The sequence below is a fragment of the Rhinatrema bivittatum genome, chromosome 4 (assembly GCF_901001135.1).
Source record: "Rhinatrema bivittatum chromosome 4, aRhiBiv1.1, whole genome shotgun sequence".
Taxonomy (NCBI): domain Eukaryota; kingdom Metazoa; phylum Chordata; class Amphibia; order Gymnophiona; family Rhinatrematidae; genus Rhinatrema; species Rhinatrema bivittatum.
Genome location: NC_042618.1, coordinates 53,684,541 through 53,700,083, shown reverse-complemented (window position 1 = coordinate 53,700,083; position 15,543 = coordinate 53,684,541). Strand labels below are relative to the sequence as shown.

The window sequence follows — 15,543 nt, the reverse complement described above, 5'->3', positions numbered from 1 at the left end:
ATGCATGCATATTCTCTCAGGCATTACAAATATGCTATATAACTGCAAATATTTATGATGAGAATAAATCAGGAAGGCCAAATTCTTCTTTTAGCGACAGAAAAGATTTAAAAGTAATGTCATGGCATATTTGGTCCAAGAATCTAAGGCTTTTATCATGCCAGCTCACCATATCAAGGGACACGGTAGCCAGAGATAATTGAAGATTATTCATTAATGATGAAATGGGAGAGAATGCCTCATAATTCCTATCCAATAATTTATTAACAATACATCATACTTGTAAGGTTTGAGAAGGAATCTGACTAGTCCCACCCAAATTAGAAATCATAGTGCTCCCCAAAAGTAGCCCTAATAAATTAGTCAAGCTATATACCTTTCAAATGAAATCTCTCCATATTTAACCATGCAGGCACGAAGTCACTGGCAAAACACCTTCTGATCCCAATCAGTCAGGTGAATATATAATACAGGAACCTCTAACCACACACAGCCCCTTGGGAATTGCAAAACACTTAATATAAGAAACTCTCCTCTGCCACAAAAAGGAAGACAATGCCCCCCACAACACCTTAAAATTTTGGAGGGGAATGTTACAGGGCAATGTTGAAAAAGGTATACTAAATGAGAGAGAGTTATTTTAAGCAAATATGCTCTTCCCAATAAAGAGGAAAATCAGTCCATTTGGTCAGATCAAACTACAGTTTCTAAAAGAGTAGTTAAGCTTATAAGGATCGGATATATGAATAGAAATAAATATTCAAATATTTCAGCTCAGTGTCAACTACAGACAAATGACAAACATTTATAAACCTTCTACTTGAGAAGCCTACTGGAAGCAAAACTGACTTAAGAACAGTTAACTTTATAGCCAGATAATACAGCAAATCCAACAAATGGGAGTGGTGTCACGGGATTGGAGAAAAGGGGTTACAATTTCACTTCAAAAGAGTGATAAAAAAGACAAGAGGATGGAAACTATGGGCTGGTTAGCCTTCACCTCAGTGGTGGGAAAATTAATAGAGACTCTTCTGAAGGAAAGGATAGTGAACTATCTACAATCAGGTAGGTTGCTAGACCGGAGGCAGCATGGATTCACCATAGGAAGGTCCTATCAAATAAATCAGATTGATTTTTTTTTTTTTGATTGGGTGACTAGAGAATTGTATCAAGGAAGAGCATTCGATGTGATCTTCTTGGATTTCAGCAAAACTTATGATACATTACCACATTGAAAGCTTGTAAATAAAATGAGAAGCTTAGTTGTGAGTGTAATCCATGCCACCACTTTGGAAAACTGGTTGACAGATAGGAGACAGTGTGTAAGGGTAAATGGAACCAACTCTGAAGAGATACTCATGTTAAGTGGAGTGCCACAAGGATCGGATTTGGGACTTGTTACGTTCAATATCTTTGTGAGCGACATTGCGGAAGGGACAGAATGTAAAGTTTGTCTATTTACAGATGATACTAAAATCTGCAACAGAGTGTATATACTTAAAAGAGAAGAGCTCCAGGATTTTTACACTGATCTTTACACTGAAAACAGAATGGGGTCCCCACAAGACGAAACAAATTTCTTTAGTCAGTTACCACTTCCCCAATTAACCACATCCCAATTAACCTGCTTAAATAAACCCATATTAGAAATGGAAGTGCTTCAAGTCATAAAGAATAGTAAGGCACACAAGGCTCCAGGGCCCGATGGGTTCACTTCTGACTTTTATAAAATTCTGGGAGGTAGACTAGCAGAACCCCTTTGTCAATTCTATAGGGCGGCGGGAGAGCAAGGGAGTTTCCCATCTGAATTCAATAAGGCCTACATAACGGTGCTCCCCAAACCGGGAAAAGATCCCCTACATGCAGCTTCATACAGGCCAATATCACTATTAAATTGTGATTTAAAGATTTATGCCCGAATACTGGCCCAGCGCTTAAGCACTGTACTTCCTGATCTTATATCTCCGCATCAAACGGGGCTTGTTAAGAATCGAAACCCAGGGACAAATGTTATCAAACTCATTTCTGCCATTGAGGTTACCAGGACCACAGACTCACCCTCAATAGCGATAGGCTTTGATTCCGAAAAAGCCTTTGATAGAGTAGCCTGGGACTACATGTTCTCTGTCCTGAAACGGTTTGGAATCAAAAGGTGACATACTGCAGTGGATTAAACTGTTATATCAGTCCCCAGAATCACACCTGATAGTGAATGATTCCATCTCGGAGGCTATAAACATTCAAAGAGGGGTGCGGCAAGACTGCCCTCTCTCCCTGATCCTGTATATTCTGACCCTAGATCCATTGTTATGCATATCGGCGTCGGTCTTCAAAGCGGCCGGCAGAGTGTTTTTTTTCTTTTAGCTTTAAAAAAGTACAGAAAAGCATTTTTTTTCTGCTTTTCTGTACTTTTTTTCAGTGCGCACGTTTATTTTTTTGCATTTGGAGTGAATGAGTAATAGCCTCATTCACATGCATTTACATATGATGAGCGCTAACTCATTCACTCCACGTCGGACGCACATTAAATAGGCGCTAATCCCCCTACTGCTTTAGGATTATTTAGCGCCTATTTAACCTGTGTCTGACAGCAGGTTAAACAGTGCACTCGGCTGAGCGCACTGTATTGCATCGGCCCCTAAGTTTGTGCTCTCCTGCTGAAAGGCTAAAGCAATAGCATTTATTTGAAGAAAGTGACAAACATTTAAAGCAATGCTACAGCTTTTCTTAGCTGAATGTATATATTGCTTAGTGCTAAGAAGGCCTGTTGAGGGTTAGTGTTTGAATACCACTATAGTAGCAGTATTAGAAAATCAGAAAAATAAAGCAGTCATATTCTATCCAATTTCTAAGTATGGGAAATCAAAGCTACTCATTAAAAAATATGAAATTGTATGTTCAATGTTTATATTTTGTATACAAATGGATGCCTACAACATCCTAGAACCTGGTACAGACATTTTCAAATTTGCAACTGGCAAGCCTTACTTATATTCAATTTCATCTAGTCTTCATGAAATTGTTCACTTAAAACATTTTCTAATATACTAGCAGCACATTTGAAAAAGATTTTAAAAGTCAGTTGGCCTATAAAAAGAGCACCACTGGGGAGACATGTCATTTTCCAACTCAATGTCTAATGATTATGTATGGAAACCCTTCCCTCAGGCAAACTGGAACACATTTTAACACAACAAAACTGATCTTTAACAGCTTTCTAAAATTAGGAGAGAATTCTACCTAGCAAAGGAATTTTCACATGCATAGTGAGTGCGGTTATTTGGTTTGCTTTAATTTCAGGCAAAACGTCAACTCCACAATTTCACCAAAACCTCAGGAAGGCATACAGGCATGTAGAGGACACATGAGAGCATAGAGGAAAACAGTTGTTCCACAGGAGTTTGAAACTTATGAATAGTAATGTCAAATCGGCAAGGCTTCAACTCTGTAAATGTTACATTCTCCAATTATGAGAAACTTTAGGTTTTCCCAACATTCACCGCATTCTCTTGGATGGCCGATCAGATCACTAAACTCTGCATATACCCAACGCTCTTCAGCTTTGATTACTGCTGGGGTATACTTCCCTGATCTATTGCTGCCATTTGACCTCTAAGGTTTAAACTTCCTAGAACACATAAATCAGTTAAGCAACCTGTGACTACAACTAATCTTGTCTGACCAGGGGCAGGAACAGGCAACTTTTTGCCATCTGTGACAGATCCTTAAGTAAACAAGAACTCTATCCTAAATGTGAAGTGAATTTACCTCTTTATGGTATCTCAAGAGTTTTTGTTTGCAAAAATGTCTTACATAAATATTCACACATTAAGTTAAGTCATCTCAGCAAATGAAGGACCTGCTTAAGACTGCAAAGATCACTATAATATCCAGCTACCCTTATACTGAGGATTCATTAGCAATAGGCCAAAAACTTTCACCCACTACTAGGAGAGACCACTTTCAAAGCGTTTTACACAGATACGGTAAATAGCTATTCACATGTCTAAACTGGCTCTCTGAAAACTGCCCTCCCTCAATATGGCTAAAAGTACATGGTGTGTTCCACAATGTGCATACAGAGTGGCCATTTCCCGGAGCTGGGTTTAGGTTGAGCGAGACTGCATTTTCAAATCTACACATGTTATACTTCATTGAAAAAGTACTTGCACAAAAAGGAAGGGCAAAGTTTTACAGGTACCAGGCACCTGTGGCAAGTTTCAAAGTGAAACTATGCACGTCCTCTCTCTGTGAATATTGGTGCAGGCTCCAGGGAAAAGAAGTCCCCATGGACCTGATCCTAAAGCAGAGTGTGAAAACTGCCCCCTAAATGGTTCTGAAATACCTAAACCGGTACAAAATCATCTAACCTGAAACAAACATTACTCCTCTCCCTTTTCATTAAAAGTCTACACAAGGTAACTGTGAAACCAGATGCAAAAACAAGAAAATTAATATCAATGCATTTTAAAATGTAACCCATTTCTAAAACTGGCAAAATGAGAAAAAAAAACCCCACAACAAGAATCACAGCTTTCATCACAGGCCTTTTTTAGCCTTGGTTTTGTAGAAAGAGAGGCTCATCAGACTGTATCTGTCCCTCCGATTATAACTTTTAAACAGCTGAACCTAGCTCAATGTAACCTGGTGTGGGACTAGGGTCTTTGGGAGCACATTAGACCATTTCCCCTTTGAAAGTTGGCGGGTGCTTTTAGGAGATGTGAAAGGGAGCAAAGCTGGCAATTGTGGCATATGAAATGCACTGTGACTAGATCTAAGGCTATCTTGAATGTTGCTCTTTCTACCTGATTTAAATTGTTTTATGTCTCACCCATTGAAGGAAGTCACACTCCCTCAAATGCATGAACAATGGTTGCCTCACAGCTATGTTGCCTCACAGCATGACTGAGTTTGTTTCGGTGTCACAGTAAATGATATGCTATACAGACACTGTGTACATTTCTCTCTATATTTTAAGGTAAAGGTGAGTAGGAGTAAAATGCACTGCGCCTTAGTAACCAAACAGATTTGCAGCTCGACAGTGGCTAACACAAACAGAAACTCCATTCACAAGTCAACAAATGCAGGATTTTGCTTCCTTTACCAAATTCCCTCCCATAAAAAAAAATAATAATAATAATAATTCCTTTGTATTTTAGGGTCCTCTGAATAACGCAATTGCAGGCAATTATCACACTGCTGTATGTCTTGCCCTGCAATCTCACAGTCTCCTTCATGTGCTTATAGGGCAAACAGCTCCATTCAAAGAGCCAGGAAGAAGACCTTAGCACTTATTAAGCCAATATGTGCCTCACCAACCACATCATTTAGGGACTTCTGCTTCAAAAGTGACCATCACTCATTCCCTAGCCAGCAGGAAGTTTTCATCTTGTGTGTGCTTGGCTTTGTGCCTGGTTCACATCTGTGCTGGCTTACAAAAAACTACAAAGATGATGTTTTCATATGTCCTGGAACAGCAGCATCAGTACAAGTAAAAACTCGCCAATTGCACTCTCATTTATGCTGATATTCTTTAATGACTCTGTACCTCTCTCAAGCATTAGGACTACAAAAATATGTTTAAAAAAAACAAGTCCACACACAGCAATGGCTTTCAACTTAACATTTTTAGAAGAATCTTTTAGTACATAAAAGCATCACTTTTAGCACATGAATTCTGAATCACTGATTCTGAAATAACATTTCTGCAAACAAGCAGTACTGAAAAAAAAATTCCTTTAAAAATACAAATTTACATACAAATGTTAATTAATGGTATGGCAGCAATTATGTGGCCTTGAACACAGATACAGAAACAGAACATCTACAAAGAATTATCTTGCAATGGATAATTTCAATTACACCCTAACAATATAGACGGGAAAATCCACTCCACATGGTGTACTACTTTCTTCTAGAATTTTCTAGGATCCATCTCCCACCTCCTTCTTCCTGTCCTTAACTATTGTGAATGTATTATTGTGAACCACTTAGGAAATCTGATAAGTGGTATAGAAATGTATAAATAAATAAACCTAGCTCTTTCCAGGGTAGAATGGGTGGGACAGGAGTCTTACAACATGCAGAGAGCCATAAGAAAAGTGATCTAGCAGATGAAAGGCAAGTCCTTTTGCCTTTAGCCTTCAACTCTAGTACGCAGAGGTAGAAGCAGCAATGGCTCAAAACTGGTTCACACTGGAAGTTTTAATACATTATTTGCAAAATGCATTTCACGTCATTATTCACAGTAAAACTATTGCATTTATACCTTGCCTTTTCAATGTTCTGTTTTGAATAAACACAAACACCCAGTATGACTTGACTGCTGAATTCCATGCAGATTGGTTCTGAATGAAATTAATTCCCAGTAACAGCATCTACATTTTATATAGCCATCGCAGAGAAAATGAGTTGTAGGGCACATCTGTCACCATACCACAATACCCCTGGGTTTACTAATAGCCACCTGGTTGTGGCCCTAGATCAGGCATTAGCAACTCCAGTCCTGAAGTGCCACAAAAAGAACTGGTTTTCAGGAGATCCACAATGAATATGCATTATGATATTTGCATGTACAGTACTACCTTCACTGTATACAAATGCATCTTATTATGCATAATCATTATGGATCTCCTGAAAACCAGACCTGTTTGCGGCACTCCAGGACTGGAGCTGCCCATCCTAGCCAAAAATACACATGGTGAAAGTACAGAGGATAGAAGAACATAACATAAGAACATGCCATACTGGGTCAGACCAAGAGTCCATCAAGCCCAGCATCCTGTTATCAACTGTGGCCAATCCAGGCTCTAAGTACCTGGCAAGTACCCAAAAACTAAGTCTATCCTATGCTACTGTTGCCAGTAAGAGCAGTGGCTATTTTCTAAGTCAACTTAATTAATAGCAGGAAATGGACTTCTCCTCCAAGAACTTATCCAAACCTTTTTTTCAACCCAGCTACACTGACTGCACTTTTCTGGTCAATTTATTAGAGAACCAGCAGTCTCTTAGGCTCCTGTTGTAATCTTCTTGTTAACCTACCATTAGCTTCCCCACCTGCTGTAATCCTCTTGCTAAACTACCATAAGCATTCCCTACCCGCCAGCTTACCAGATCCTTATCCTCCCCCTGCCATAGAAGTAACTCTGAGTATCTCAGAGAAGGTGGTGGTCCTTTCTGTTCCATTTCACCCTTGTTCTTTATTTAAATATGTTAGCAGTTTGTATTTAATATCCTTGGTCCCAGTTCGATGTAACCCCTGCTCTATGTAATGTTTCTCCAAAAAGTTGTTTCGCTGTAAACCGAAGTGATATGTATTTTTTACATGAATGTCGGTATTAAAAAGTTCAAAATAAATAAATAAATATTTGCATTCTCTTCTTGGTGGAAGCCTTTAAAACAGTCAAGCATTTACAACAGTGGATTAGCTATTCCAGAATAACCTACCATGCTGAGTCAGACCGATGGCACAGCGAGCCCAGCTTGGAAGGAACTGGAAGATCTCTTACCTGTCGTTCATTCCCAGACACAGGAGGTGGCAATCCCTGTGCCTGCATGGCTAATAAGTGTTAACGGAACTGTCCTCCAGAAACTTTTCCAAACCTTTTTTACATTCAGCAATGCTTTCTACTCTGCCCACCATCCTCTGGCAACAAATTATATGGCTTAGTTGTGCGTTGACTAAAAAAATACTCTTAAAATGTGTTTTCATTCTGCTACACTTGTTTCACAGACTGTCCCCTAGTCCTATCTGAAAGCGGAAATAATTGTTCCCTATTAACCTGTTCCACACCCCGCACGATTCTATCATAACCCTTCTCACAAGTCTCTTCTGCAAACTGAAGAGCCCTAACTTGTTTAGCTCTTCTTCATAAGGGAGCAGTTGCATCCCTTCTCCGTACCTTCTCTAATTCTGCTATATCCTTTTTGAGACGGGGTAACCAGAACTGCACACAGTACTGATCAAGTGTTTGAACCATAGAGCTATACAGAGAAATGATGACAGTCTCGGGTTTATTTCTCTACTTCTTTCGGAAACATTTTTTACATCCTATTTGCTTTTTTTTTTTTTTTAAACTGCTGCTGTTCACTGAACTGAGGATTTCAATGTATTGTTCACAGTGACCCCAATGTCCTTTTCCAGAGTATATGGAATCCAGCATTATTTACACAGAGTTAGGCTCCTTTTTTCCTATGTGTATCACTTTGCACTCGTGCATCTTGTTCTTAGAAAGCCTGTTTAGCTTGACTAACGCTTTGGCACAGCGGCATTCTTACCCAGGTAGCCCCGTTCCTTCTTACTGAATCCCTCTATAGCAGGGTGCACCAGCAATATTTTTCATCAGTTTTTACACGGCCCCTTACCCAATGCAATCTCACAACATCAGCGCAAAGAAAAAGCTAGGAGTAGTACAATGATACAAAGTGAAGAAAAACACAGCTAGGAAGGGGTGGGGGGTGGGTAGCAAGAACAGAGAAGTTTAGGGAAATTTGAAGATGTGGATTTTTAACCAATACCTTTGTTGGCCTTAGCTTCTGCGCTAAGCAGAAGCGCCTTAGGACTATCAATCTCTGGCTCTACAGCTTCCAGACGAACAGCCACAGTGACTTTCATTGTGAGAGAGCTCATGCAGGACTCACTGAAGAGTCTTTTCTGTAGATGGCTGCACCAGCGTATTATCAAATCCTTGGAAGATTCCTAGAAAATAAGGGACGCATCAAACTCCTCAATGCCTGTGATGTAGGAATCAATGGAAGACCCATTAGATATTTTTCTCTCACTCAGAACACTTGCCCTGGGAATATTAGGATTTTTTTTTTTTTTTTTAATAGTTTGGAGTCTGAGCAAGACTAAGCGACGATCAAGTGGAAGAATCAGTACAGGAGTAAGACAATATAGGGCAGGAAGTTCTATGATGACTTTCCAGGTTGAAAACTATTGATCTCATTTACGTTCCCCCAAGCAATAATAACCACAGGCCATGATTGCTGGGGAGCATAGAAAAGTATGCGAGTGCAATGAGTTTTTAAGCCACACTGTGGAGCCCAAGTAAAGTTTAACGTGCTATGCAATAAGTCCTTAATGAACACATTAAGATGATCCCCCAACATACCAACAGTTAGCACAGGGGATTTTCTCTCCTCTCGAACCCCAGCAAAAAGAAAGTGCCTCTCTACCAAACCCTGCACGCAGTACCGTGCCTCCCCCCGATAAGCATAGTCAGTACCTGCCCCAACTCCTAATCCCAACCCTCTCTCTGAAAACCTGCATAAGCTTCTGGAGGGGCTGGGTCTTCATGGACAGGAGGGATGTCGGAGCTCTCCTGCCACACTGCTGTCACCAGCAGATGGCACTGTTTGGGGGGAGAGGGACTTCAACGTGATAATGGTGAAGCACCTCCTTGCAGTGTTTTTTGCCCTCCTTCCCATGAAAACCCAGCCTTCTTGAATAGTAAGGCACATTTCTGTAGAGGCGGTGGAAGGAATTTGATAGTGCTTGAGTGAGTTAGAGAGAGCAGCACCTTCTCTTCAATGGAGCTCAGCGGAGGGGAGAAAATTCTCTATTCCGAATCGGCACAAATTGAAAGGGCTACTTAGCATTCAGGCCGATACAGTACAGTGCGCTCCGACGGAGCACGCTGTTAACCTGCCCTTGGATGCGCGTTTTTCCTTACCCTTTATTCAGTAAGGGGCGGAAAATGCACGTCCAACCCGCGGCACCTAATAGCGCCCTATTAGGTATTCGCGCGCGATTCAGTAAGTAAAATGTGCAGCCAAGCCGCACATTTCACTTTAAGAAATTAGCGCCTACCAATTGGTAGGCGCTAATTTCTCCAGGCATCGGGAAAGTGCACAGAAAAGCAGTAAAAACTGCTTTTCTGTGCATGCTCCGACTTAATATCATGGCGATATTAAGTCGGAGGTCCCGAAGAGTAAAAAAAAGTAAATTAAAAAAATTAAAAAATAAATTTTTAAATGGGCCAGCGGCTGTCGGGCCGAAAACCGGACGCTCAATTTTGCCAGCGTCCGGTTTCCGAGCCCATGGCTGTCAGCGAGCTCGAGAACAGACGATGGCAAAATTGAGCGTCGGCTGTCAAACCCGCTGACAGCCACCACTCCGGGTCAAAAGGAGGAGGTAGGGACGCGCTAGTGTCCCTAGCGCCTCCTTTTGCCTGTTTCTACTGCACCACCTAATTTAAATACAGAATCACGCGCACAGGCGAGTGGCCTGTGCACGCGCCGGGAGAGCGGGCGTTCGTCCGCTCTCCCGCGGACTTTACTGAATCGGCCCAATTGAGTCTTTCAGACTGCAGCTAACGGAGATGTTAAACTTTTTTGTGTTATAAAGGTCATGCTAATACCAAGGTCACACAACTGAGGCAAGGTTTACTCTGCCCTTAGTCCATTTTTTTGTATGGCACATTAAGTTCCATTTTAACATACACAAATATTTTTTTTACAGAGGCACAGTAACATTTTTTTTACCTTAATTTTTATTATACAGGGCCCTGAATGCTTTATTTTAACAACTGCCATTGTACTGTACGCAATTTTTTATTTTTTTTTGTCCAGCTATTTTTGCTTTTTGTTTAACTTTCCAAGTTACAGCTGCTTTCAGAAGTCACAAGTTCTACTTTCGAAGTGTGACCATCTCTATGTTCAAGCTCGTATACAAAATCTGTGCTAATATGAAAAAAACTGGGCTTTGCTGTTACAAATTGCTTTTATTTATTGATTTAACATCTTGCTGCTTTATGCCAATCCAGGAAACTTGTAAAAAATATTTGGAAAAGGCTACAGCAAAATGTCAAAGAACATAAAATTCCAAACATGCTATCTATCTGCTGTAACTGGCTGCTTGGTGCCTAGCTAGATTCAAATTTAAGATATTTCTGTATTTCCACCCAGAGTAATGAAAAGTAGGGACTTTTACAAAGGAAAACAGCTGGAAACTCTGCTATTACCAGATAAACAAAATTGATATTTCCAAAGCACACATTTATTTCTCATAATCCCATATTCCAGATATCTCTTTTAATGCTTTCCAACACATGGAATGTTGGAAGGAATAAAAAGGACTGATGTCCATCTGTCTGTCCATAGGCACAATAACTCTCCAAAAAAGAGATGGAAACATATCAAATTTGGCATACAGGAAGAAAATGATTATCTCAGATAAGTTTGAAAACCAGAAACATCAGATCAGTATTTTCACAGAGCAGAACCTAAAAAAAAAAAAAATCCCCATTGCTTCCCATGAGAAACTGTTCGAAGCTGGTAGAATGCTGACCAGCGCACCATTCCAAACACCCTACTAATCCTTCCAGCACTTTGGCACCGAGCAACACAGGCAAAGAGAAATAACTTGACACAACCGGCAATGGATGGCACCAAAAGATGCCTTCAAAGCCACCTTCTTTGCACTTCCAAAGTACATATACACACTCCTACACATGCACTTCCACACAAAACTAGCCCCTGGCACACTCACACCTGCCACTTTTATAGCGCTACTCGGCATCTGCAGTACTGTACAGGTATGCATGAGTCTGTCCCTGCTCTACGGAGCTTACAGTCGAGTGAAGATAAACATACTGGATTAAAAACTTTATTAAGAAAATGGTTAATAAGGCTGTGATTAAGAGAATCAGGTGTTTAGAACTAAAAGCAGCTTCAGATTTGAAAGCAATCTCTGTGTGGCTACTGGTCACACCAACCCTTGAGAGACCTTTCTACAAGTAAAGAAATGTAAAGACATGTATGCACATAAACATACTGCCCCAACTAACCTGAGAAATTATATCTCACTGCTCCACAGAGACAGAGAAAATAACTGATGTAGTCTCGCACTCTCACCCCCAAAATAAACCCCACACACCCAACTCTCCATACATTACCTCCTCGTAGAACCCCCACTTATACAAACCCACTCGCACACAAACATTCATCCCCATACTCCCCCACTCCTACACATACCCATGACCCCAAACAGCCCTCAATAATCCTCTTCAGCACACATACATGCCACACACAATCCCTCATAACCACACCATAACCAACAAACTCTAAGTCATACTTCCAAAAAACACACCCCATATCCACAAGCCCGCTCACCCACACAACACATTCAAAGAGCAATCTCCATACACAGTCCTTCCCCACATTCAACCCCCCAAGTTATATTCTCCTCCAGCTCCCATGCCCTCCATTCTCCCCAAACACACTCTTATGCCAACCCACCCCTTCTACATCACTGCTTCTACGGCCAAGTCCAAAAGCAAAGCACATTCAAGCAGCATTGTCTGAATTATCAAGAAGGCTGCTCACCCCATAAAAATGTTGCAAGCAGTGATTTTGTTGTGGGTTTGACAGTCTCTTGGTTTTGATTTATAAATATACTACCCTTAACATAAGGCTTGGGGGTAACCCGCATGGAGCTCCAGTTACCACCCTTAACGGAAACATGAGGGTAACCTGCATGAAGCGGCAGCTACTACCATAAGAAACTTGCTGGGCAGACTGGATAGACCATTTGGCCTTTTTCTGCCGTCACTACAGTGTTATGTTATGGGGCTTATTTACTAAGCAATTTGCCAACAGACACAAAATGAGAGAAAACCTTTAGTAAATACACCCCCCTATGTTGGTATTATGTTGGCTTTTGCATGCTTTCCCTACCTGTTATTTCTTCTCTCTAAATCTATTAAATTTCATACATCCTTAGACTTTGGAGACCAGGATATATACCAGAACGCTAAAATGAGAATACGATATCACATTGTGTCCAATCTCATGCATTTATAATTATTGGCTGTGACACAAAAAATGTAAATATAACTAGCACTGTTAAGAGGCTGCCAAGGCAGCAAGGCAAAAATCAAACCTCAACGAGGCAGAAGAAACTTGCAAACTTGAAAAAGATAAGCAAGAGGGTCATACATCTGAGCAGTAGTTTATGAGGTAGGGCTTGCTCGTAAAGTTTATTGAGCTCATAGATGGGTCCATTCTGTGCCATTGGGTAACATCACCCATATGTCATGGATAATTCAGTCCTCCAAGTATATGGAGAACTTACATGCCTAAGCTGAAAAAGGACATGGATAAAAATCAATGTCTTAAGGCATTGTCTAGTACTTCCTGTCAAGAAAGCTTAAAAAATTAAATATATCTTAAGCCAACTCTTTTGCTTGCTTTTTTTTTAGTTCAAACAATTTTTATTATTGCACTCAAACAACATGTACAATCAATTGCATATACAGGGACTCTTCTGCATCATACAATACTGAAGGTTTTAACATAGGAAATAATTGCACTATCCAAACTTTCTCCCCATCATATATCCCTGTCCCTCCCCCCCCCCCCCCCCAATTTAACAGTCAACCGACAACACTGTGTTTACTGAGCATTCCAGTCTTACTCTGGTAGTTCAATTATTTATTTTTTATTTAACACTTTTCTATACCGACCTTCATGGTAGAGACCATATCAGGTCGGTTCACATCGAATAGGGGAACTGAACCAAGAACAGTAACCAAAACAAAAGGTTGAACGTGAAAAAGCAAAGTTACATTTAACAGGGAAATTAAACTTGGAGGCATAGACTGCTGGAAGGAAGGAAAGGCTAGAGATAGCGGAGAAATTATTAGTATAAACAGAGCAGTCAGGATAATTATTCATAATTATTCAATATCAAGCTCCTGGCTCTGTGAGGCAGTGTTTGAATATAAGGCTCCCATGTCTGTAGAAACTTCGTCAAAGTTGTGGAGAGTGCTGAGCTGTCAGATTGCCCATCATCATCATGTGATGGAGATGATTTCTCCAGGCCCAATATGTGGGAGCTGCCAAGCCCTGCCAATGCAAAAGGATTCATTTCTTCCCCACAAAGTTTGCTTTTTTAATAAACAAACGAGGACCCATCCCTCTCACCAAATGGGGTGGAATACAGTCAAAAAGTGTTAATTGAAGTGTGGGTGCGAGAGAAATGTCTAGGATGTCCGCTATGTAGTTTACTATTCGAACCCAGAAACATTTTGTCCCAAAACAAATGCAAGAGTGTACCCAATGCAAGGCCACATTTCCCACAGGTCGCTGAGTATAGGATTTTAGCGTGAAATGCTACGGTATTGGAGTCATATGCTCTCCACAGAAATTTGAATTGCATTTCCCAGTAATACATACTAGGTGATACCCCCAAAATATTGTGAAAGCACAACTTGAGCACAACTGCTGAGATCACATTAAGTCTTTCTTTATTCCACCTCTCCTCCAATAACGTACAAGTGTCTGTAACACTCTGGGCTTTAAGCTTTTTATAGCAGTGGGACAGAGAGGGGCGCTGTTCTTTGTCCAAGACAAAGAGGACTTCTAGGTATGGAATACCATTGGTTGCTTGGATGGGGTGGGTAATGATTTAATATAATGCTGGATCTGTAGATATGAGCTCCCTACCTGTCCCTAGCTCTCTCAAAGAACCTACAGAATCTAGATCTCACTAACGAGAACACGGCCTACAGCTCCTGGAAGAACATCACTAAACAAATTGCTGATGAAAATTGCCCCATTATCACCAAAGAAATAACACCTTCAAACCCAAAGAAGCCTTGGTTCACCCCTGAACTCAAAGCCCTTAAACTCCAATTACGGGCCAAGGAAAAGAAATGGCGTAAGAACCCCTCCCCAGCTCTCCAGGCTTCCTACAAACACACCCTCCACACCTACAGAACCTCCATTTTGAAAACAAAAAGAGACTACTACGCTCAGAAAATCCACAACTACCAATATGATGCCAAAGCCCTTTTTAAGTATGTATCCTCTCTCACAAATTCAACACCTCCCCCTTTCTCAGATTCAGACGCCAAAAACAAGTGTATGGAATTAGCTAACTATTTCCACTCCAAAATCACCAATATTATCTCGAAATTCCCCACAACCCCCCCTCCCCCTTACCACCCAAAAATCATCCTGTAACACTCTCATCTCATTCGAACTCACCTCTGCCGCAGAGATAACTAGTCTTCTAAAGAAAATGAAACCCTCCCTCCAACCCGAAGATTCCATCCCCACAAAATCGCTCCTTGCTATTCCAGACGCCATAGCTAAACCTATCTCCGAAATTATTAATCGATCCCTCACCCTAGGTAAGGTCCCCGATGAACTGAAACAAGCCACCCTCAAACCCATTCTAAAGAAACCTAACTTGGACCCTGCAGTCCCAGCCAACTACCGACCGATATCCAATCTTTCATTCATATCTAAACTCATGGAAAGGGTAGTTAACGCCCAGCTTATAGAACATCTCGATAGTCACAACTTGCTTTTCCCCTCTCAATTCGGCTTTTGAAAATTCTTCAATACTGAAACCTTGCTAATATCTCTTACTGACACAATTCTCAAAGGGTTAGATAAAGGCCAATCTTACATCCTGGCCCTGCTAGACATCTCTGCGGCCTTTGATACCGTCAACCATAATCTCCTTATCAATCGCCTCTCAGATATCGGTATTGCAGACTCAGCCCTGAACTGGTTGTCCTACTTCTTAAACAA

At 40.8% G+C, this 15,543-nt stretch overlaps 1 protein-coding gene across 6 annotated transcripts in view; it reads right to left on the bottom strand.

Annotated features, from left to right (window-relative positions):
• Window positions 1-15,543, bottom strand: part of PPP2R5E (protein phosphatase 2 regulatory subunit B'epsilon) — a 261,379-nt gene that overhangs the window by 201,232 nt on the left and 44,604 nt on the right. Inside the window, exon 2 of one of the 6 annotated variants that reach the window (XM_029598135.1) lies at window positions 8,518-8,698. The exons of the other annotated variants lie outside the window; for them this stretch is intronic. Coding sequence (XP_029453995.1) covers window positions 8,518-8,629 — 112 coding nt within the window. The 5' untranslated portion in view covers window positions 8,630-8,698. The remainder of the gene's footprint in view (window positions 1-8,517; window positions 8,699-15,543) is intronic. 6 annotated transcript variants of the gene reach the window in all.